Source organism: Schistocerca nitens, chromosome 6 (genome assembly GCF_023898315.1).
Source record: "Schistocerca nitens isolate TAMUIC-IGC-003100 chromosome 6, iqSchNite1.1, whole genome shotgun sequence".
NCBI classification, from domain to species: domain Eukaryota; kingdom Metazoa; phylum Arthropoda; class Insecta; order Orthoptera; family Acrididae; genus Schistocerca; species Schistocerca nitens.
The window spans coordinates 568,284,738-568,310,752 of NC_064619.1; the positions used below are offsets into that span (position 1 = coordinate 568,284,738).

The 26,015-nt window shown below is 39.9% G+C and overlaps 1 protein-coding gene across 1 annotated transcript; it reads left to right on the forward strand.

Moving 5' to 3' along the window:
• Nucleotides 1-1,229: 1,229 nt before the first annotated feature.
• On the forward strand, nt 1,230-20,720 carry LOC126263175 (DNA-directed RNA polymerase I subunit RPA12). The gene is made up of 3 exons (XM_049960222.1): nt 1,230-1,699; nt 18,494-18,722; nt 20,434-20,720. Exons 1-3 carry the CDS (start codon nt 1,585-1,587, stop codon nt 20,456-20,458), a joined length of 369 nt encoding a protein of 122 aa, XP_049816179.1. The 5' UTR covers nt 1,230-1,584; the 3' UTR covers nt 20,459-20,720.
• Nucleotides 20,721-26,015: the final 5,295 nt, after the last annotated feature.

Consider the following 26,015-nt stretch of genomic DNA (forward strand, 5'->3'; position numbering starts at 1 on the left):
GTTAACTAGTCTCTGTTGTCGATCTCTCAGACAAAAAACCATGCCCAGAAGTTGGAAGAAAGCAAAGGTCACCCCTGTTTACAAGGATAGCAGGAGTGATCCTCAAAACTACCGACCAATATCCTTGACATCGACTTGTGGTAGAAGCTCAAACATAATAAGGTATCTCGACCAGAATGATCTCCTCCATGCCAACCAGCTTGGATCCCGGAAACGTCGATCGCAGAGAACCCAACTCACAATTTTCTCAAGTAAAATACTAAAAGTTTTGCACCAAGGCAGTCAGGTATATGCAGTATCAGGTATATGCAGTATTTCTTGACTTCCGAAAAATTTTGACTTAGTAGCACATCTATGCTTATTCTCAAAAGTACTATCATATGGCGTATCAAGCAATATTTTTGACTTAATTGAGAATCTTTTGGTAGGAAGGACGAAGAGCGTTGTCTTGGATGGAGAGTGGCAACTTGCTTTAAATGTTCAGAAAAGTAAAATTTTGCACTTCACAAAATGCAAAAACGTAGTTTCCTATCACTATAATATCAACGAGTCACTGCTGGAATCGGCTAACTCGTACAAGTACCTGGGTCTAACGCTTTGTAGGGATATGAAATGGAACGGTCACATAGGCTCAGTTGTGCTGATAGACTTCGATTTCTTGGTATAATATTGGGAGAATAGAATCAGTTTGCGCAGGAGGTTACATACAAATCACTTGTGTGACCGATACTGGCATGTTCCACACCCACGAGAATCATCTCATTTTTATGACTATGGAACGAAAACTGAATCTAATCTATTATTGCTCACGTGTCGGACTCAGTACCACATCTGCATATACAGTCAGGTCTACACTCTTTCTTGCACGTGACGTGTCACTCCATCAGAACTTCTAAGCCAGGTAAGGTGGAATCACATTCTGAGCAAAATCCAAGCTGTGCTACGATAGGACTAACAGGGGATACTGAACTCATGCAGAGAAGAGCAGCAAGAATCGTCACAGGCATGTATGACCCATGGAAGTGTGTCATGCTGAAAAAACTGAGCTGGCAGTGTCTTGAAGATAGACGTAAACTCTTCCGAGAAAGACTTCGTACAGGATTTCAAGAACCAGCTTCAGATGATTATTCTAAGTATATACTACAACACCCTACTTATCGCTCACATAGGAATCGTGAGGACAACGTTGGATTAATTACAGCACAGAAGCATTCAAACAGTCGTTCTTCCCACGCTTAGTACGTGGATGGCACGGGAAGAAAACCTAATAACTGGTACACTCTGCCATGCACTTTACAGTGGGTTGCAGTATAGATGTAGTTAGTTCTTGACTTTTTTTACTGTTCTAGCAGCTGGCATGACAGTGAGCTAGTAAGACGTTCCCACTTTCCAGTTGCAAAATTATGCCAGTTCGCTGGCACGTGTGGAGTTTCGGATTTGCATACGCATGTTTTCATTGCCCGTGGTACTCAAACTCGAAATGAGTGATGTCTTTTGAGTGAAACTATTGTGTGCATTGCATGTTTGTAAACAAACACAAGTGTGTGTTAAGGTAGTTAATGGAAGGCATAATCTATCAGAAGAATGAATTTCGTAGCAGAGCCCGGATTTTGCTCAGAATGTGGTTCCATCTTACCTGACTTAGGAAGTTCTGGTGGAGTAACGTGTTACACGTGCAAAAAAGAGTATGGACCTGAAGGTAACAATTTACATACTCCTTATAGCAGAACTTTGTTAAGCTTAGCTTTTCAATGTCATACGTTGAAACAACTAATTTGGCGCGTTATAAAGGTGACACTTCTGTGTTAAGAACATGGTATCTCCATCGAAATTCAAAAGTATACATTAAAAATGCGGGAAAACTCACTTCTGTATTATGAAGTTCAGAGCATGGACAGAAAATGTAACAATTTAAACAGGCATATATTTTATATAAGAAGAATGCATAAAGAATGGACCGAAAAAAAAACTATTTCAACGGACTAACGTTGCATATATAAGAAGATGAGATTTGGGGAGACATCAGAATTTTGTGTCAAGATATGCAGTAACAGAGTAGAATCAGTGATTTAATAAAATTAGTTTTAATTTTGTTCTCATTTCCTTCAGATTTTTAATTGTCTTGATCTCTGAAATTGACGTGTGTTATATACATTCATCATCAAGTAGAAAGCAGTTTTCAACACATTGTTGCAGGGATCATATAATTCACTGAAGATATCCATACTTGAGAATTTTTGATTTGATATTCTCGATAAAATGCTGTGTACATAGTATAAAATAACATGAGTAATTTGTAATATATGGCTTTGGCATAGCTAAAGTGAAATAATTGAACAACTCAAATACGTCATAAAATGTGTGGTTTTATTGAAACTTCCTGGTAGATTAAAACTGTTTGCCAGACTGAGACTTAACCATGGGACCCTTGCTTTTTGCAGGCAAGTGCTCTACCAATTGAGCTACCCAAGTACTCATAACCTGACCTCACAGCTTTACTACCGCCAGTATCTTTCTTCTACTTTTTGACTGATGATGTGTGAATACAACACTAGAATTATCAATATTGTATACAGGAACTGGTTTTACTAAGAAATTAATCAGTAGAGTAGGAGTTGGTTGTCAGTAAGTTCTTCAGGCTTCTCTTAAACTGAAGTTCATTAGTAGCAGAACTTTTATGACTAGACATACTGGCAAGTTATTGAAAATGTGGGGAATACAGAATCGTCCGATTCCACCCGTCTGACTGCTGACGTCACAAATATGGCGGAAACGACCATACACTAAGACTCCAATATGGCGCCTATGACGTAATTACATAAACATGACCACAAACACGAAAATACATTGAAAAACTAACACATACACGCACATAAGTTTTACAAAAAACCTAATGAAACTAACGGGACAGGCGTGGAAAATTGGGGGTTTTTGGGTGGGGACAAAGTAAAAGTAAACAATTTTAGACACACATACCACTATACCAAACCACACAAAATGACGAAAAATACCGACAACACAAAACTCCCCAAAGTCCACTAAACACAATATCCTCTGGAATCAGACACTTCCCGTGACATACATAGCTCAACAGCTCCCCATCCCACAAATTGGAATCGTACACTTCCCTTGACCTATGTAGCTCAACATCAGTTCCCGATCCCACAAATAACTTTTCCCTTGCCCTATATAGCTCAACAGCACCTCCCGATCCCACAAATTGGAATCAAACACTTCTCTTGACCTACATAGCTCAACAGCAACTCCCGATACCGGAACACCCACAGCAACCACACATTGGAATCGAACACTTCCCTTGACCTATATAGGTCAACAGAAACTACCGATACCAAATCATAAAACCCAAAATTACAACCACGTCCACAATCATCACTATCTCAAAAAACAACAAACCAACAAAATTGGAATCTAACACTTCCCTTGACCTGTTATCCTTACGACATCTCCACATATAGCTTCCCCTGGTCTGAGACGCCAATATCCACAACCACACATTGGAATCGAACACTTCGCTTGAGCTATATAAGTCAACATAAACTACCGATACCCAAATCATAAAACCCAAAACTACAACCACGTCCACAATCATCACTATCTCAACAAACCAACAAAATTGGAAATGAACACTTCCCTTGACCTGTTATCCTTACAACATCTCTACATATAGCCATCCCTGGTCTGAGACGCCGGAACTTTAGTAAGCCTCATTTCTTCATGACACACTGAACACTTCACAACTTCATCCAAAAACCGTATAGTTGAAGAAATTTTATTAGAGACAACGCACTGTCCCCCATCATCGCTGACAACCAAATACTGTTGACCTTGTCGGTCATATCCATACCTACCAAACACATAAAAAAAGCAATTTACCAAAATTTACACACGACAAACAGAAAAGAACTACAATAACATCGACATGTTTTTGTTGTTCTGGTCTTCAATCCCGCGACTGGTTAGATGCTGCTCTCCATGTTACTCTATCCTGTGCAAGCTTCTTCATCTCCCAGTACCTACTGCAACCTACATCCTTCTGAATCTGCTTAGTGTATTCATCTCTTGGTCTCCCTCTACGATTTTTACCCTCCACGCCGCCCTCCAATACTAAATTGGTGATCCCTTGATGCCTCAGAACATGTCCTACCAACCGGTCCCTTCTTGTCAAGTTGTGCCACGAACTCTTCTCCCCAATTCTCTTCAATACCTCCTCATTAGTTATGTGATCTACCCATCTAATCTTGAGCATTCTTCTGTAGCACCACATTTTGAAAGCTTCTATTCTCTTCTTGTCTAAACTATTCATCATCCACATTTCACTTCCATAAATGGCTACACTCCATACAAATACTTTCAGAAACGACTTCCTCACACTTAAATCTATACTCGATGTTACAAATTTCTCTTCAGAAACGCTTTCCTTGCCATTGCCAGTCTACATTTTATATCCTCTCTACTTCGACCATCATCCGTTATTTTGCTCCCCAAATAGCAAAACTCCTTTACTACTTTTAAGTGTCTCATTTCCTAATCTAATTCCCTCAGCATCACCAGACTTAATTCAACTACATTCCATTATCTTCGTTTTGCTTTTGTTGATGTTCATCTTATACCCTCCTTTCAAGACACTGTCCATTACGTTCAACTGCTCTTCCAAGTCCTTTGCTGTCTCTGACAGAATTACAATGTCGTCGGCGAACCTCAAATTTTTTATTTCTTCCCCATGGATTTTAATACCTACTCCAAATTTTTCTTTTGTTTCCTTTACTGCTTGCTCAATATACAGATTGAATAACATCGGGGAGAGGCTACAACCCTGTCTCACTCCCTTCCCAACCACTGCTTCCCTTTCACGCCCCTCGACTCTTATAACTGCCATCTGGTTTCTGTACAAATTGTAAATAGCCTTTCGCTCCCTGTATTTTACCCCTTTTAAAATTAAAAAAAGTTTGTTTCTGAAAATTTATGTTCGACTGTTATCCATTTTAGAGACCAAATTATCATTTGGTTTCACCTTATAGGGCAACGGCCTTGCCGCAGTGGCTCCACCGGTTCCCGTGAGATCACCGAAGTTAAGCGCTGTCGGGCGTGGCCGGCGCTTGGATGGGTCACCATCCCGCCGCCACGTGCTGTTGCCATTTTTCGGGGTGCACTCAGCCTCGTGATGCCAATTGAGGAGCTACTCGACCGATTAGTAGTGGCTTCGGTCACAGAATACCGTCCTAACAGTCGGGAGTGCGGTGTGCTGACCACACGCCCCTCCTTATCCGCATCTTCTTCGGAAGATGACACGGCGGCCGGACGGTCCCGGAAGGGCCACTTGTGGCCTAAAGACGGAGCTTTTTTTTTTTTTTTTTCACCTTATAGTCTTCCTGAACATATTGTCAACAAAGTGGCACTTAAAATACCACCCAAATATGAATAAAACAGTGGTTTCTTACCATGGGTCAAAAATGACCCACATGGTAATATTAGGGGTATGGCGAAGTCCGTTACTTCTAGTGTTAATATCAGTCTTTAATTCCAAGAATCCACTTTCACAAATTAACTGTGTATCATCATGTTTTGGGCGTATACTGAGTGGTAACCTCTTTAACAGTTCTGAACTGCATATAATATGCCTTTTCAACGTGTAGTAATGAAGAATTGGCTAAGAACCCATTTATACAGGGTTATTACAAATGATTGAAGCGATTTCACAGCTCTACAATAACTTTATTATTATTTGAGATATTTTCACAATGCTTTGCACACACATACAAAAACTCAAAAAGTTTTTTTAGGCATTCACAAATGTTCGATATGTGCCCCTTTAGTGATTCGGCAGACATCAAGCCGATAATCAAGTTCCTCCCACACTTGGCGCAGCATGTCCCCATCAATGAGTTCGAAAACATCGTTGATGCGAGCTCGCAGTTCTGGCACGTTTCTTGATAGAGGAGGTTTAAACACCGAATCTTTCACATAACCCCACAGAAAGAAATCGCATGGGGTTAAGTCGTGAGAACGTGGAGGCCATGACATGAATTGCTGATCGTGATCTCCACGACCGATCCATCGGTTTTCCAATCTCCTGTTTAAGAAATGCCGAACATCATGACGGAAGTGCGGTGGAGCACCATCCAGTTGAAAGATGAAGTCGGCGCTGTCGGTCTCCAGTTGTGGCATGAGCCAATATTCCAGCATGTCCAGATACACGTGTCTGTAACGTTTTTTTCGCAGAAGAAAGAGGGGCCGTAAACTTTAAACCGTGAGATTGCACAAAACACATTAACTTTTGGTGAATTGCGAATTTGCTGTACGAATGCGTGAGGATTCTCTACTGACCAGATTCGCACATTGTGTCTGTTCACTTCACCATTAAGAAAAAATGTTGCTTCATCACTGAAAACAAGTTTCGCACTGAACGCATCCTCTTCCATGAGCTGTTAAACCGCGCCGAAAATTCCAAGCGTTTGACTTTGTCATCGGGTGTCAAGGCTTGTAGCAATTGTAAACGGTAAGGCTTCTGCTTTAGCCTTTTCCGTAAGATTTTCCAAACCGTCGGCTGTGGTACGTTTAGCTCCCTGCTTGCTTTATTCATCGACTTCCGCGGGCTACGCGTAAAACTTGCCCGCACGCGTTCAACCGTTTCTTCGCTTACAGCAGGCCGACCCGTTGATTTCCCCTTACAGAGGCATCCAGAAGCTTTAAACTGCGCATACCTTCGCCGAATGGAGTTAGCAGTTGGTGGATCTTTGTTGAACTTCGTCCTGAAGTGTCGTTGCACTGTTATGACTGACTGATGTGAGTGCATTTCAAGCACGACATACGCTTTCTCGGCTCCTGTCTCCATGTTGTCTCACTTCGCTCTCGAGCGCTCTGGCGGCAGAAACCTGAAGTGCGGCTTCAGCCAAACTAAACTTTACGAGTTTTTCTACGTATCTGTAGTGTGTTGTGACCATATGTCAATGAATGGAGCTACAGTGAATTTATGAAATCGCTTCAATCATTTGTAATAGCCCTGTATATGTATATGAAAATTTTGTTAACGGCTCTTTCTAAAACTACATTTGCTATTTATTGCAATGTTTATATCATGTGCAGTTGACACCTTTGTTTCCTGTAGGAGAGAGACGACTTGACCTATTCTGCGGCACCTCGTGTTAAATCATTATATTCTGTTTTACTTAAAAAAGGATATTGTGATTTAGGCAGGGAACCACCTATAACTTATTGTCTAATGAGTTAGGTACATTGGTCCAGTACGTAAAATAGCCTTCTCAAGAGCGGAGCCCTTTAGAAATCCAAACTTTTATTCTGATGGGTCAACTGATGTTTGTGGCACCATCCGCCTGCTTTGACCCATAACATAATTGTGTTGTGTTGTGTAATGTCACGGTGGTATGGTGTATTTGGAATGGTCTGTATTTTTAGAGGGTGTGTTGGAGTATGTGGTGGTGCGCTCTAATGTGGGATGGATATCTTCATAAATTGTTTGTGAGCAGTGCTGGTGATTTGTTGGAATGCTTTAGTGCTGTTCATAAGATTAATATTGGAAGGATTTGTTGTGGTTTCTTAGTAAGTTATTTTGTTATTGGCTGTCACAGGAAATTATTTGTTTTCTGGTTTAGAATTATAAGTGTGGTCTGTTGTTTGTGGTTGGGAATTTTTTACGATTTGGATACAGCAGTGAAGTCCACAAGTAGATCACTGCGTGCTGGGGTTGACCGAAGCGTCCGATCCCACCCGTTGGCTTTGACACGTGACGTAAGGCTGTTGTGGCGTTTGATAACATGATGGTGCGGAATTTAGTTTGTGAGAGTGGCGTGTTTCTAGGTGTCGTTTTGATGTGATCGGTGGTGCTCTCTGGTGGTGTGTTTATGGGTAGCGTGTTACGTGGCATATTGGGTTCATTTGCGTGGTAACATTGCACGTATGTGGTATCGGTAGTGACTGTGCTTTCAGCGGAATATTTTTCCGTGAGTTAATGATTTTGGTTTTGTTATGTCGACGTTATTGTAGCTGTTTTCTGTTCACTGTGTTCGAATTTTGGTAAATTGCTTTTTTTATGTGTTTGGTAGGTATGGATATGACTGACAAGGTCAACAGTTTTCGGTTGTCGGCAATGATGGGGGACAGTGCGTTTCTAATAAAATTTCTTCAACTATTTGGATTTTTGGATGAAGTTGTGAAGTGTTCAGTGTGTCGTGAAGAAATGAGGCTTACTAAAGTTCCGGCGTCTCAGACCAGGGACGGCTATATGTAGAGATGTTGTAAGGATAACAGGTCAAGGGAAGTGTTCATTTCCACTTTTGTTGGTTTGTTGTGTTTTTTGAGATAGTGATGATTGTGGACGTGGTTGTAGTTTTGGGTTTTATGATTTGGGTATTGGTAGTTTCTGTTGACTTATATAGCTCAAGCGAAGTGTTCGATTCCAATGTGTGGTTGTGGATATTGGCGTCTCAGACCAGGGGAGGCTATATGTGGAGATGTCATAAGGATAACAGGTCAGGGGAAGTGTTAGATTCCAATTATGTTGATTTGTTGTGTTTTTTGAGGTAGTGATGATTGTGGACGTGGTTGAAGTTTTGGGTATTATGATTTGGTATTGGTAGTGTCTGTTAACTTATATAGGTCAAGGGAAGTGTCCGACTCCAATGTGTGGTTGTGACTGTGGGTGTTCCGGTATCGGGAATTGCTGTGTTGAGCTATATAGGTCAAGGGAAATGTTCAATTCCAATTTTTTGGGATCGGGAGCTGCTGTTGAGCTATTTAGGTCAAGGGAAGTGTCCAATTCCAGAGGATATTGTGTTTTGTGGAATTTGGGGAGTTTTGTGTTGTCAGTTTTTTTCGTCATTTTGTGTGGTTTGGTATGGTGGTGTATGTCTAAATTTGTTTACTTTTACTTTGTCCCCACCCAAAAACCCCCAGTTTCCCACGGCTGTCCCGTTAGTTTCATTAGGTTTTTTGTGGAACATGTGTGCATTGGTTTTTCAATGTATTTTTGTGTTTGAAGTTATGTTCACATAATGACGTCATAGGCGCCATATTAGAGTTGTAGTGTATGGTCGTTTCCGCCATATTTGTGACGTCATGGGTCAAAGCAGGTGGGTGGAATCAGATGCTTCAGGATTTCTGCGTGCTGCAATAGGTGATGACATGTTGACCATTGGTCTAATTGCCAAATATGTGAACACACACAATCTCTCTCTCTCTCTCTCTCTCTCTCTCTCTCTCTCTCTCTCTCTCTGTGTGTGTGTGTGTGTGTGTGTGTGTGTGTGTGTGTGTGTGTTTTTTTTAGGATTTTGTTTGTTTGATTTTTGCGTGAGTAGTTTTGTTAAGTCTTCATTATTAAGTTTGTCATGTAATGTGCGACAACTTGGTCACCATATCTTATAAACTTGAGATGTGTGTATCTACCATCTTAATGACATCATGGGTAAAAGCTGACAGGTGGTACTGCAATCTTTGATAAACCGGTTTGTACAGTGTGAAGAGGAAAAGATTACAGTATACATAGAGCTGACATGTCAACTGTGGTAAACTTTGAAAGTGTCTTCTAATCATTGTTGAGCAATACAGACTGCTATGTATGGTTCACAAATATTAAATCAAATTCTCCTCTGTTAAAGTTGTATAAATAATTCACCAACTTTTTGTCGCATGTTCCATGGACTCCTGTCCAGGCTCCAGCATATAACAAAAATTAAAATCTATTCTTATCTAGGGGAATTATTTCCTTAGCTTTAGATCTTAAATAAACATTTTTGATGATATGAGCTTTTTACATTCAAACAAACAGGCCTAATCTAATAAACTAGACTCAAATCAAACCAGTCCATTAACAAAACGTTGCAAATTATGATATAAGACTCATTGAAAAGATGAGAACAATATGTGAGTGTTGCTCTAAGGGACAGTGGTGCATGTTGTATTACAGCCAGTGGCTCATATTCAAAGATGTCACACATTCTCCCTTGTATCAGTGGTTCCATGAGAAAGAGAGAAATGAAGCTTCTGTAGAGTCATAAAAAATACATATTTTAATGTATGGTACAACTTCTAAAACAGCTTGTACATACATTGGGTCAATGATTTACAGGTTGTGTGAGTCACTAACAATTTCATGACACTACAATGACATAAGAAACATTCCAGCTTATTGATGCAAAGGGGACATAATAAGATAGCCAAACATGAAATGGGAAGCCAGTAGTATAGGTTACTTGAGAATGAAATCACCAGTACATTCAAAGAACTAAATGACAATGGATAAGAGAGAAATGTAAATAAATTAGGAATTAGATGGTGATAGGAAAACTTTATTGTGTGCAACAAGAAAATTAAATATAATTTGGTGATGTAAAAATAAAGATGTAAAATGTAGTTGGGAAAGTTGTATAATACTGCAGAAAGCAGGAGTAGAATGAAGGTCTTTTCAGTGAAAGAATTGCCAACAGCATGATAGAATAGGAGAATGAGGAGACTTATGTCAAAGGAATAGGTGAGCCAGTAATGCAGTTATAGTTTCAGGGCTGCAGTATAATTTGAGGTCAAGCAAGTACCCTCTACTTATGCAACTAATCCCTCCCATGTGTATGGAAAATGTTGAATAAAAAGTTATACAAAATCGAAGAAAGTGACATCTAAACTGTAAAATTGGTGAGCACTTGTCCTTCCCAGTCACAATTTTACTGTCAGGTGTTTTAATATTGATGTGGAGGACCCAGAGAACAGGGCACCATCTCCTGTTCCCCCGTCCTCTTGGGTAAATCATTGCTGCCAAGAGAGAAGGACAAGGACAACCATAGCTAATCAATGGTGCTCACAGAGACTTCTGTATTGTAGTGAAATCTAATGGATACCAATTGAATTTTGAAGAATTGCAGCTTCTGACCCACGAGAGATACCATTCTCCATCTGCTTACAAGACTATTTTACTGTCACTGATGCATCTGCATTGAGGGTCTACCACACCTACAGGAAGGACAATCTTACTAGAGTCAGGGCTAAGAGTGAGGAGGCTGTTTTTTTCGATGACAGATGCCATTATCTCCTGTTCCATCTTGCCACGGCTCTATAAGCAGTTGTAGTGGAAATTCTCACACCAGCTTTTCTTCATATCTTCCACCTCATGATCCGTTGAGTGCAGATATACTGACAGAACTTTTTCGGGCACAGCCCCACTCATTTCTCCTCATGAGTCACTTAAGTGGACACAATGTGCTGTGGGGCACAGTCGCTATAAGGGACAGGCAAATGAAAATGAGACAGACAGACAATGTAATGAGCACAATGTGGACGCCGCTTCAGGGGTCGAATTATCGAAGGCTTTGACCGTTTCAAGTTTCTGTCTTTTGAACTCCAGTCAGATGACACACTTTACTGCAACCACAGGGTCATCTTCAGCCATTGACCTTTGTTTTAGCTCCCCAACTCTTGCAAACTCAGTTTAGTGGAAGATGGCCACAGATTTGTGTTTCAGTGACCACCTTCCAGTGCATTTGAATAATGATAAGAAAACCAGTGGCTGTATTTGAATCCAACATCATTTATTCTTTTTAAAACATGCTACCAGTTGCGGCACCAAATGTTATCATCTAAAGGTCCCTGCATATGGAAACACACATAACATGATAGGAGAGGATGAGAGCATGGACAACATAAATCATAGTTTGACTGAAAAGGGATAAATGACATCACAAAAATTACATAATAAAAATATGGTATTGTTATCAATACAAAACAAAATTTAGCATCTAATGTATATTGCAATTCTTTTTTGCACCAATGACATAATGGACTTGAGGGGAACCCACACGTACAATGAGTTACACCAGCAAAGGGATTGCAGTCACATGTATCATTCACCAGAACACCTACAAATATATCAATAATAAGAAACGAAACAAACTAATGACATAGTACCAAGTGGCCAGAGTGGACAAATGCAACACAGACCTAATGACAAACATTCACTGGAAAATTCAGACAACCCAATATGCCAACATATATTTTAACACCCCAAAAACATAAACAATGTAAAACTTGGTCTAAAACCTGGTATAAAAATAGACATGTGCTCCACTGATATTACTCTACAGCAACCCAGTCATATTCCTAAGGTCTATGACTGAAGCTTAGCAAATGTGTTCTTGTGTCTGTAAAAGACAGTTGATGCATTATCTCCAAAGAAACAATGAAGAATATCATCAAAATTCCTAGTAATTATAAGAAATGTACCAGGCGTAAAACAGTGTTGTCAACACTAACAACAGTCACTGTCAATATGTACCCACAGGGTTAAGAGTAGCATACATAATATATGTTGACAACATCCATGTGGCATTCCTCTATTTACCTGAACAGGCTATAAAGAGTAACCTAGTAAAATTCAGTCAGTAGAACCAGTAGCCACATATGTGCATCTACACATACTGGACCATTAACTTAGAAATGCCCATCTGGAAACCCAGCAGAATAAAATCAAGAACATGTATGTATTAACTCACAATAACGAGACAAGAACTCCGAAGATTCCATAATAATGGGAACCTGGGTAATAATACGCAAATGTGACAAGCATCGAGCGCATCCATATATGCGCTAGACGCTTAATTCATATCTTGAAACTGTGCACACCTAAACTACACTGTAACGGTGGTACACCAATATAACCAAACTGTGCGCCCAAAAGGCACTTCATGCAGAGAAAATAAACACTGAACCCACTCTCAGTTACTAATGAACTGCATACAACCATACATTCAAAACAAAAGTAAATGTGGCAGTTGGAGGCATTCATTATATAGCATTACATCAACCACAGCAAATTGATAACTGAACAATGTACAGACAAACACAAAGTAATGAAAGGGCAAACGAATTACATGCTCACACCCTTTAAAAACAGGAAGTGTTTGTTAAGTATCCAGACCAAATAATCCACACAACCATTAAAAACAAAAACATTAAAAAAACTCTAAAACTAAATACACATTCACATTGGGAATCCTTGGGTGATTGTTTTTTGTGCCATTTGTTACTGTGCAGATATTCAAATGTTTCGTCATTCTGTGTTTTTAGTATATATATGTGTTTTCTATAACGTGCCATTCCCAGTGTGAATATTTATTTACTCTTACAGTTTTTTTAATGTTTAATGGTTGTGTGGACGATTTGGTCTGGATAATTAACAAACACTTCTTGTTTTTAAGGGAATGTAAGCATGTCATTTGTTTGCCCTTTCATTACTCTGTGTTTGTTTGTGCAGTGTTCGGTTATCACTTTGCTGTGATTGATGTAATGCTATATAATGAATGACTTCAACTGCCACTTTTATTTTTGTTCTGAATGTATGGTTGTGCCCAGGTTAGTAGTAATTGGGAGTGGGTTCAGTGTTTATTTCCTCAGCACAAAATGTCTTTAGGACGCACGGTTTGCTTATACGGGTGTACTCCTACCACAGTGTAGTTTTGGTGTACAGAGTTTTAAGATATGAATTACACTTCTAGGACGTACGTGGATGTGCTCAACATTTGTCATGTTACCATTATTTTGGAATCTTCAGAGTTCTTTGTCTCATTCTTGTGTGTTAATACGTACATGCTCTTGTTTTATCCTGCCGGGTTTCCATATGGGCATTTCTAAGTTAATGGTCTGGTACGTGTAGTTGCACATATGTGGCTACTGGTTTTATTGATCGACTTTTGCTACGTTACTCTTAAGAATCTGTTGTTACATGTAAATAGTGGGTTTGCCACGTAAGATGTTCCTCGATAATACTTGCCGACATATATCATGTACGCTATCTTTAAGCGTATGGTAGGTATTATGCTGAGGGATGTATGTGACTGCAATTGTTTGCTGGTGTAGCTCGTGTGTGTGGATTCCCCTCAAGTCCATTATGTCATTAGTGTAAAAAAAAAAAGAAAATTACAGTATAAGTTAGATGCTAAATTTTGTTTTGTGTGGATAATAATACTATATTTGTATTATGTAATTTTATATGTGATTTATCCCTTTTTAGTCATAAACTGTGATTTATGTTGTCTGTGTTTCCACATGTAGGGAACTGGTAACATGTTTTAAAAAAAGTAAATGATGTTGGATTCAAATACAGCAGCTGGTTTTGTTGTCATTATTCAAGTACTTCATGTCCAGCTGCAGTCCCACTTTCTTTGATGGATTACCAGTGACTTTCCAGTGTGGATCCACCTGCTGACTCAGATGGTGATTGACAGGAGACTGCAAAGATGGATGTTTCAAAGTGCACAGTGCTTGTGATAGTCAGTAGGCCATCTTCAAACACCAGCAATGTGTCCAGGAGATGGTGGACCATATCAGCTGTTTGATCCAGCAAGCTGTTGCCTATTCCATTCCCCAGTCAGGCAACTGCCTCAGACAATGGCCTATTCCTTGACAGAATAAAGTGTGTCACTTGACAATTGGAGCCAGGCGTGCAGTTTTTCAGAAAATCTTCATGACTTCAGGTCTGAGACATCACAGGCAAGGTGAGAAATAAAAGGACAAAGGAGGAACTCCTGGAAAGAATTTGCAACTTCAGTTAATGTGTCCACTTCCATTGCAGAAGTTTGGGAATCAGTAAGGCGGATTTCAGGCAAGGATGGTACACCTCCCTGTATTTCAGGGGTTCCCAGATTTGTCCTCTGATGGAGCATGTTGAGAGTCCCATTACTTTCATCGGACAGTTTGTTTTGAAGGTTAATAACATTTTCAAAAAATGAGGAAATCTTGTTTTTTTCTATGATTACCTCAATTTTAAATCATAACTGATAAGACAGAAATCATTATGAAATTTAACAATGTTATTAGTATTTTCAAAAACCTTAGAAAATAACCAATGTGGTGTTAAGTTATTTGCAGGGCACTTATTCACTTCCTGCAAAACAGCAGGGTTCTGCACAACAACAGTTTGGGAAATGCTGCCTTGTGCCCTTGTTAAGAAATTGAGTCTTAGTAGATGAGCCTAAAGATGTGGCTCGGGTTTCAGCTGAACACTTCTTTACCCTCACTGTGTCATGCAGATGAACTCCAGATATTCTGTAGGACTCTGGACATGAGGCAGCTCCATTTCTTCCCATGTAATGAGGTCTACAGTCATCCATTCTTCATATGGGGGAATCGAAATCATCTTGTCTGTAGCCAGAGACACTACTCCAGGGCCACATCAGATTTTTTATGCTATGCTCTGCTAGCTGACCCCAGAATCAGTCGTGTTTCAATCAGATATGGTTTGCTAGACTGTCCCCACCACTTGGATGAAGGGAGTATTAATTACATAATGGAAACCAAGCAAGAATCATAACAACCCTAACAGTTACTGGAGTGTAGCCCTTACCAGCTGTATGGGGTATGCTCTCAAGGTCACAGTCAACTGCTACCGTATATGGCTCCTATAATCATGAGATCTCCTGTGACAATCGCAGAGCAGTTTCAGGTGCTACCATGCTGCCCTTGACAACTTGATTCTACTGCAGATAGTGGTACAAGACCCTTCTTAAGCTGAAACCATTTGGTCGGAGCGTTTTTTGACCTTGGAAAAGCATATGACACCACTTCGGGTACAGTATCCTTTGCAACTTCATGAATGGGTGCTACATGATATGTCTGCCGCTTCATGAGGATTGGGTCCCCCACTGCAATGTACTTAGTGTCCACTGTTGGCAGGTGCTATCACTGGCATCTCATAGGCATTCAGGATCTCTGTTAAATGCTCTTTGTTTGTGGATGACTTCGTGATCTTCTACTGTTATTCCAATCTTACAGTGGTGAGGCAACTGTAGCTCACCATCAGAAGGCTGGAAACTTGGGTCAATAAACTGGGTTTGAGGTACTCACCAGAGAACACTACTTCTATCAATTTTAACCCTGCTCATCAAAGTTTTAACCTGTCAGAACTCGTGGTAGGGAACAATTGATTTCAGTTATATGGACAATGTAAACCTTTTGGGCCTACTATCTGGCACAAAATGAACCTGGCTTCTGCACCAGAGAGACCTGCAAAAAAAAAAAGAGTATCAAATCATTGAATATTTTGAAATGCCTCAGTGGAAAGGTGTGAGCAGCAGGCAGGTCCTGCCTCTTATAGTTTCATAGAGCATTTTCAGGTCGCAATAAGATCATGGCAACATGGTTTATGGAGTAACACGTACTACCTGACTCAAAGTGTTAAGATGCTGTCCGCCATGAGATCATTTGAATACTACCTGGATCCTTTTGGACTAGCGCAGTTCAGAGTCTGTGTGCAGAGGCTTGTGAACCATCACTCCGGTTCAGCAGCACCTCCTTCTGGCTCGATAGTCCCTGAAAATCTTAGCATTGTTGTTGTTATTGTCATTGTCATTTACTGCTGTCCACCTTCAGTTTGAGTAGCTGTTTGAGAACTGGCCCCCATGCAACCAAGCCAATTGGGATATGTGCTACCAACTGCCTCAAAGACCTGGTTGTATTAGACATTCGAATATGCAGCCAGGGTTGGACCAAATCCCACCTTGGTGTCTTCAGAGGCCCAAAGTGATTTTAAGCTTGATGCAGTATAAGAAAATGTGTGCTCCAGATCATGGTTATGCAAACATGTTTTCTTCAATTTTAACTATGTGCTACAGTTTTATCGTTGTGTACACAAATGACTCCTAGCAAAGGAATGCACCCCGTTTGTCAGCTGTTTTCTGTGATAGGTTTTTCCAAATATGCCTTCTATAACACTTTACAAATTATGATGTAGGGTTGTATGGCATTGTGACAACCCTAGAGTGGATTCAGACACATCACAGTACAAAGTTTCTTGTCTGCCCTGAATCGCTCAGTGCACTACAAGCAGTCGTCATGTGTACCCAGTAGACCAGTTGATTTGGATCATCCATGACACCTTCACTGCAGGTCCAACACCAAGGCAAGGTGGTGATCTTTTGCTGGGCATCTGGGCATACAAGAATACGGGGAAGTGCCACATCTGACAAAGAAGCATGTAGAGGTAGTGTACATTGATGTGTCATTCTCATGCACACGGTCTTCTCATGGCTTAACAGAAGAATTGTGCATCAGTGGGAAACTGAATGGTTGGAATTGGTGAACAACAAACTATGGTCGCTCAAATCAATCGTGCAGGCATGGCAGATTTAATGCCAACCGCACCAATGGACGGAAATGCTGCTTACCAGACCATGCATAGGACATAGCCGCCGAACACACAGTTTTCTGCTCTGGCGGAAGGATCTACCATTTTGTGAAGTTTGTGCTGCTTTCAGTTCAGCATTTTTTGGCTGTGTATGTTTTATCTACTGACATAAGGAGCAACTCTCAGTTGGGCTGGAGATCTGCCCACATCCTCGACGACTCTGAAAACAATGTAATGCAAGTTTTGAAATTTTGTGGACTGTCAGGTCTCATCTCTTAAAGTGCTGGAGAGGGAAGGTCAGTGTGCTCTAAATGGACAGCTTTCCCTGGCAGTTTGGTATTTTTATTACTCAATTTTGTGTGTTATAGTTTAGTGCTTCATGGTGGTGGTTTTTATAATTGATAGATGGACGTTCATATGTTATGAGCAACTCCACCCATGTAGTCAACCTGAGACCCCCACCCCACATCCCCAGGCGATTGGCACACTGACGCTTCATAAGAGTGATGATGACCATCCTGTTGAGTACCCACATGATCCTTCCTTTTTAATCTTCCCAGCCTAGTTCCCTTTCCTCCCCAAGGGAGGGACTATTAGTTCTAAAAGTTAGGGTGCAATTTTACTTTTTATATGTATTATTGGGGGGTCTGTGCATTTAGCCCCCCCTCCCCCCAGAAGTAAGCACTGGCCAGAAATTCTGTCTCATAATTTATTAGTTTTCTCAACTGAAAGTTTCTTTGATAAAGTTGGGTTTTCTCACACACACCTTTCATGGCAACTGTCACTGGTAGAGCACTCTCTCTCTCTCTCTCTCTCTCTCTCTCTCTCGTTGACCTTGGGCCATCTCCCCCCCCCCCCCTCCTCAATGGATGTCAACAGAGTGGATGGTTATGGATTTTTGGGCTTGCAGCTGGATGATGTCAAGATCTTGCCACAATATTTCAGCTCACAACCATTCAGCCGTCTTAAAACAGATTCAGTGCAAATGCACCTGAAGATAGCCGAATTGTTGTCAGTTGAAATATCATTTCAGGAAGTTGATGTCATCCAACTGCAAGCCCAGAACCTCACAGAATACTCTATACATCAAGACAACTCCATGGACGATGGTCATGAATATAATGCCACTGTTTCCCCTACCACAGTTAACAAGAGGGTGAAAGTTCCCACTTTCTTTGTAGCTTTACCACAGCCAATGATTAATTCTTGTCAGTAATATATTTCTTTTTCTTTAATATTTCATTGTTATTTCTGTATTGTGTGATTACGAGAGCTTAGTAAATTTAACTTCGTTAATAGTGTACAACTCGTGTCTTTTAGATTGTAGAATTTTCTAGGCATTCTTTCTTTCAGTTTTTGGTGCAATGGAAACATCATACATAGTACACTTCAATAATCTTGATGATTATGCAGCAGTAAAGGCTAAAAAGAAAGAACAAAAAATGCAAGATGATGAAGCAGCTGGTCCAGTTGTAGAGCGAAAGTGCCCAAAATGTAACAATGATAAAATGTCATATACCACTTTGCAGCTTCGATCTGCAGATGAAGGGCAAACAATTTTTTTCACCTGCACAAAATGCAAGTGAGTATTACAGTTCTGCTGTGTGATGAATCAATCTCTTTCATCCTACCAACTTTAGTATCAGTACTTTAACCTGCAAAGGCAAAGAGGCGTGTAAAGTGAGTGCACACACATATATGCTTCCCAGGAGTGTGTTGTGTCTGTTGCCATATTAACTTTATATTTAAGTTAAGGAAATAATGTGATTTGTGTATATCAAATGTTAGGTTTAAATCAGAGTCCGAAAGAATGTAGCTGGATGTTGACTGTTCGTGATCACTTCAGTTAACTTCAAGGGACTCCAGCGGAATATATAAAACATGAACTGAACATGAATCTACTTACCAGAATGTTTCAAAGCTGTGTGAACATACTATCAGCAATTTTCAGGAGCATACAATCAACCGTGTACATGAGCTTTCAGTGCTTGATAGAAATGTAACATTAAAGGTGCTTGCTATTTTTGGCGTGTTGGGTTAAAATTAGCAATTATCTCAGAACTATATGGTTGGAAATCATAAATTTTAATAGCTTTTAAAAATATCTGTAATTTGCCTAACATCTCAGACCAATTTTGTTGTGCAATTTCAGTAGGTTACATTTATTATAGGAAGGAAACATCTGCATTTGAGAAGCAAACAACTTTCAGAATGTGGGTTTTGCTTAATATTATGTTGATGATTACTGAGTATAATTAGGGTTGATAATGAGCTCAAATTGTAAATATGTCTCACACACACACACACACACACACACACACACACACACACATACATACCAGAGAGAGAGAGAGAGAGAGAGAGAGAGAGAGAACGACAACGACAGTTAGCATTTTGCGCTCATGTGAGTAGATGTGTGTGTGTGTGTGTGTGTGTGTGTGTGTGTGTGTGTGTGTGTGTGTGTGTGTGTTGTGAGCCTGACTTTCTTTGTAACTCTCATACCTACATCTGAGAAAAATGGTAGGTACATCCAGTTATCTCTGGGTTGCCAAACAGTTGGTGAAGATTTGACCTGTTGACTAATATCTATTAAAAGTGCATGGGAAGCATATGGAAAAATTCATTTGTAACACATGAACATTTAGTTTCTCATATCTCTTATTTTATGCAGTAACTTTTATCTCCCTATTTCTTTCATTTGTTCTGTAAAGGAGTCACCATTCTGCTCCTTTAACTTTGACTGCTAATGTCAAACATATTACAGTACACATGATAGTTATCTTCCCTTATTTCATTGAATGAATCACATCAAATTCTCTAGTATATTGAATATTGTGCATACTGTTTCGTATCTATGAAAGTAAGGAATATGTCATGCAACGTAACTTAGTACAGTAAGATAAAATATTACAAGTACAAGATGCAAACAACATACAAAGATCCTCCCATACCTGTGTATGAATTTTCATTCACATGTTGAGTGAAAGTAACGCAGCTCAGTCCTGAACAAAAAGAGGAATAGTTGACTACTAAAACTGAACGGTTTTGGGTTTTATCAGTAAAACACAGTATTTGAGTCACTGCAGAAAAGTCTCGTGGGGAAACATTGGTAATAAGGAATATCTTTAGTAAAGAAAGCTTAACTTTATCAGTTGTAGTTGCTGTTGAATTTAGTGAATTACTGTACAGTGCCAGTTTAGAAATGTTTTATTGTTTTTTTTTATACATTGTCTTTTTATTTCTGCATACAATGTTGTAAAGTTGCTAATTTGAAATTTCACTTTTTTTTTCAGATACAAAGAAACAGAAAATTCTTAGTCTCACGAATGTGTTATTACAGCAGACTGACTCTTTAACTGTGTGGAGCTGGAAGAAATTATTTTCTAAAAACTTTGCAAAATAAAGTTTTGTGGTATTGCAACATTCCAGAACATTATAAAATAGTACCTGACTCAGTATGTGAACTGCCAAAGGCTGTTCACTCAATAAGCAATTATCTTATAAGTGTGACATACTAATGTTGTTGTAGAAGTCTTATTAAAAATGGATGTGTTTCAGAATGAGAGAAACTGTTCCTGCATATATTAATTTGCCTTTCAAAACTTTTTCCTTCACCATCTGAACAAAATTGGTAGAAAACAAAACGGTGTTGACATTCATTTAAAAAGCCAGGAATACAGCAATACAGGAGTTAAGAATCCTGTCTGCCCCTCACCTCAGGCAGTACAAAGTTTGACTCTAGTTCAGATTGCATGCTAAATGAAAGGCTGCACGAGAAGTTCAGTGAACATAGAAGATGAAAGGCACATCCCAGCTACATCTAATACTATTAACGTTAATGCTTAAACTAATGTGTTTGGAACCATAAATATTGTTTCCTGCTTTGTTTATATATTATTCTGCAGACTCATGTACAGGAGCAACCATCAAAATTATTCCGAAAGCTTTTTCCTGTTGCCAGAACATTGCCATGTTTCCCACGTATAACCTTTGAATGCCATGGATGAGAAAACTCGTTGAAAGAAAATTTTACATGTCCTACAGTCACAGTAACTTTCCTTTCTAATGTGCTTGTCACGGCAGTACTGGCAAAATGACAAGTTCAGTCATTTTTTGTTCACTCTTGTCAGTCGTGCACCACCTGCTGTTGATTCATCATCATTTGAGTTTCAAATCTAATGTAAGTTAGCACCAATCACACTATTGTTATTTGTTAGCTTCATTAGTGTACAAGTACATACAAAGATGTGTTGCAATATTCAGAAGACACCTTTGATGTTTTAAAGTATATAAGTGGCCAATTCAGAAACATCGTTTATCTAAGAGTCATTTGTGTTTACCCTATACAAAACAAAATTATTTGCTCTCAGCAGGATGTGACACAATTACCAAAAAAATTAATAGCAAGTAATTGACCTTTTAGTTATGCAGAATGTGGAGACAAGATTGTTCAAACGAACCAGGAAAGTTATTTGACAAATAAATAAAAAAATAAACAAAAGAAGAAAACTTACATAAGCACTGACTTTGAATTCAAGTAACTTCCCTCCCACTGTCTGTTTAATTAACTGTATTGTACGAAAAACAAACATTAATGCACATATTTCAACTGTAGACTTTCAGATGTTCTTCTCATATTTAGTTTTGACATGCTTGTTCAAAAAAGAAAATAGATGCTATTGGAGTGCTAGCCAAAACACATGAATAGTTAACCCTTCTTATGTGTCAAACATTAAAAATGTGTTTAGAACCCCCCCCTCCCCCCCCTCACACACACACACACACACCTTCACAGTCACATCTCAAAACAGGTTTTTATCGTTTCTGAAAACACTGAATACAGTATTTCTGGTGACATACAAGAATTCAGATGATCAATTTATAAAATAACACCTTATGTGGTTTGAGTGCAGAATAATTTTAGAGAAGTCTTCAGATATTACAAAATTAATACCTTGGTGAAAATCTTGTGTTACTCAAACAGTGCTTTCACTTCATATCATGCATTTCTTCTAAATGAAGTTTGCTTGATAATAAAATATGTTATCAATACTACTATGCAGCTGTTTGTGACTGAATATCACACCAGAAAATTGTAGAGCCATTGTAATTCATGCTACTGAAGCTGTGGTAACTCACAATATAAAAACATGAGATGCCACTTCCAGAACAAGTGTATTTAATTTTGATACCATACAGCATGAAACTATGGGGGTCACTCCAAAAGAAATGCACACTATTTTTGTAAAAATACAGCTTTCATTCTGTATGTGTGAAAGTTTTATAGTGTGTAGTTACATCCTTCCCGCTTGTTTTCAAACTTAGTTCAACCTGTTCCCGTGAGTGGAACCGTCACAGCATGTCTTCAAGATGGATACTACACTTGACGTTTGCCAGACGCAATGTGCTGTCATAGAATTCCTGTGCTGTGAAAACGAGACAGTGGGAAACATCCACAAGAGGTTGAAAAAGGTGTATGGAGATGCTGCAGTCGATTGCATTACAGTTAGTCGGTAGGCAAGCAGGTTACATGATGAAAGCGGGCAGGGCAATATTGAGGATTGTCCCCGCAGAGGCAGGCCTCGTACTGCACACACTCCAGGCAATGTGCAGAGAGTTAACGAATTGGTGACTGCTGACAGACGCATCACAGTGAACGAATTGTCATGCTACATTGGGATAGGGGAAGGAAGTGTTTACAGAATACTAAAAGTGTTGGCATTAAAAGTGGTTTGTGCTAGGTGGGTTCCCAGGATGTTGACAGTGGCGCACCAAGAAACAAGAAAAACGGTATTCAGTGAACTTCTGGAACAGTACGAGAATGGTGGAGATGAATTTCTTGGAAGAATTGTTACAGGTGATGAAACATGGCTCCATCACTTTTCACCAGAGACGAAGAGGCAGTCAATAGAGTGGCATCATGCAAATTCACCCAAGGAAAAAAAAAATTCAAAACCACACCTTCTGCTGGAAAGCTACGGTGTTTTTCGATTCCGAAGGACTCTTTGCTTGTGGACATCATACCAAGTGGAACCACCGTAAATTCTGATGCATATGTGACAACACTGAAGAGACTTCAGACTCGACTGAGTCGTGTTCGACCACATCGGCAAAAGCAGGATGTTTTGTTGTTGCACGGCCACATGTCAGTCAAAAAACCATGGAAGTGATCACAAAACTCGGATGGACAACACCGAAACACCCGCCTTACAGTCCTGACCTGGCTCCATGTGACTATCATCTCTTCGGGAAACTGAAAGACTCTCTTCGTGGAACAAGGTTTGAAGATAATGACTCCTTGTGCATGCTGCCAAACAGTGGCTCCAACAGGTTGGCCCAGAATTTTACCAGGCGGGTATACGGGTGCTGGTTCCAAGATGGCGTAAGACAGTTGAGAGGGATGGAAATTATGTGGAGAAATGAAAATATTGTTCGTAGAGGATGTATCTAAACACTGTAAAACTTTTAAACATGTAGAGTAAAAGATGGATTTTTTTAAAAATAGTGTGCCTTTCTTTTGGAGTGACCCTCCTAGATACAGTGTTAGAAATGCTACATTGCAGACAAATAGTAGACAGTTCAGTGACATAGTGAACACCATGTGGAGTCAGAACAGAATGAGAGTAATCACTTGGTGATGATCACATAATAGAGAGTGAGTTGCAGGTGATGCTAGGCTGCACCTGTGCAGTCATCAAGCACTGTCACATAACTGCAGTGTTGCCACCTAATAGCCATGCTCCTCACTAATGGACATGAAGTGGCTGTCGTGTCATTCATGCCCATCTTGTGACAATAGTCAGTGTCAAGAGATTTTGTCCAGTGCCCGACATCTAGGTGGTACCTCGGTGGTTTACCCCATCCCTTCTTGGATGGGGAAACGGCGAGCAGTGTCTCAGTGAGGTGACTCTCGCCGAGCCAAATGCTCGCTTAGCCCCCCCTGAACCAAACCAATGTCATCAGAAGTATGGGATACCTGCTGTGGCGCCAACAGCTTCCAATCGGTGTGAACAGGGCCAATGCTTATAGCAGAGACCACCATGCTGTAGGGAAGCAGCCTACTCACGCCTTATAAAATTCACATCAGTCTTTCCATTGTGTGCCAGCCTAGTCCACTGTAACTAGCTCTGACATCATAAATATTGCGCAATACTTTAAAATGAAGTAAATAACCCGAAACGTTTCTAGCATGTCAGGAGTAATACAAAATCAATATGTGTTGGATATCAGTTCAATAACTTTAACCATTTTCGAAATTTGGACGTTTTTCTGTAAAAATCATTGGCGCAAAAGAAAAGAGCTAGAAACTTAAAAATTTATATTTAGATTCCTTTTGCATAATAATTTAGTAGAAACAGTATTCTGGATCTCACAAATTAAAATTTTAGTTGAAATTCATGATTTTCTGGTTTTTGTCTTAGAAATCAAGGAAGCAAGATAGATTAAGTAGGCGAATAAATAAAGCTAGGATGTTTAAATTTAAGTAGAAGGGAGATCCGCTATAATCATAAAAATGTGAGAAGTTTCAACAGAATAAATATAAAACTATAGCTATAGCTTATCTCCAAAGACCAAGTTCAGAGCTCGTCTACTGCGTGTAGTGTAATTAAATTAATTCTCTCGCCCAAAATATTTGACTTAGCCACGTCAGACTTGTATTATGATTACTTACTTGTGTGCTGATTGCACAATTAAATTGAGAGCTTCATCGGCCATCAGCAAAGGAAGCAATGACTTATTTGATAACTTAAAGTGGTGCATTACTAGCCCAGCGGCTAGTCGGGAAAGCAGATTTGATCAGGCGTTCCCTTAGCCGTCCACACCTGCGCTAAAAAAGAAAAGAAGGCCCCAGTTCTCTCCAGACGCTGATTAGCACACCACCTGTGCCAGGAGTCGCGTCATGTCGGTATCATTGATATAAACAGCCTTGGATGCAGTAATAAGTTACTCGGGATACGCGTAACCGTGAAATCGTTTTCCAGTGAAGTGTTAATTTTGGGATGACGTTAATGATCTATCTTTAGTTTGCGTATGTCGTATTTTCGCGTGCCGCCGCAGGACAGACATTCTACCATTATTTAACGTGACGTTTGATGAACATTATCATCGAATTATGGCGAGCATTCACTTAAACATTTAATTTGAACAGTTATAGTGGCATCAACGCATTAGACTCTGAACTGCTCTGGTAGTTGGATTGTGTGGATCCTTTTTGGTCTGTGACGTTCAGAATATAGTGAACATTTTAGAGAGAATGGTTTTTGATTATGAATCCCAGACAATCTCCTAATTCCTCAGAGCTATAAGCTGTAGCTATAAATGTATTTCTCAGATGAAGTGGGCACTAGGAATTCTAATTACAGGTTTTACGTTTTGCTAATCACTTTCTGGTTGCCAATATTGTAGTTAGCCAGTGTTCCCACAATGTCCACATCCGGCCCCAGCACAGAAGGGAACAGAAGTGGTGGGTGTGGCACCATCGATGCTGCTACAGCATCTGGAACTCCATTGGGCATCCTGTCTGTCGTGAGTGTCCTATAAACAGAGGTGGGGTTGGGCTTGGCTAATAGGATAGAGAAACCAGGGGCAGGAACTGTTCAGGAGTGGGAGAGGAGGGAGCAGTGGATTTGTTGCAAAGGAAGAAAAGGTAGTGCCACGACAATGAGGAACTGCTGGAGGGTTCAGTGATGTAGCTGGCTAGGTCCCTCACCAGGGGTGGAGCTGATTTTGATGGCATGTTCCTGTCCAGTCCCCCGTGTCCTGAATGAACATGTGGTGACCCTGTTGCAATTGTATGGCTCCTGGAACCCATTTAGCCTGACGTCTGCGCCCACATGCAGGTGCCCAGCAGGAAGCATGGAGACTATGCCGTGGA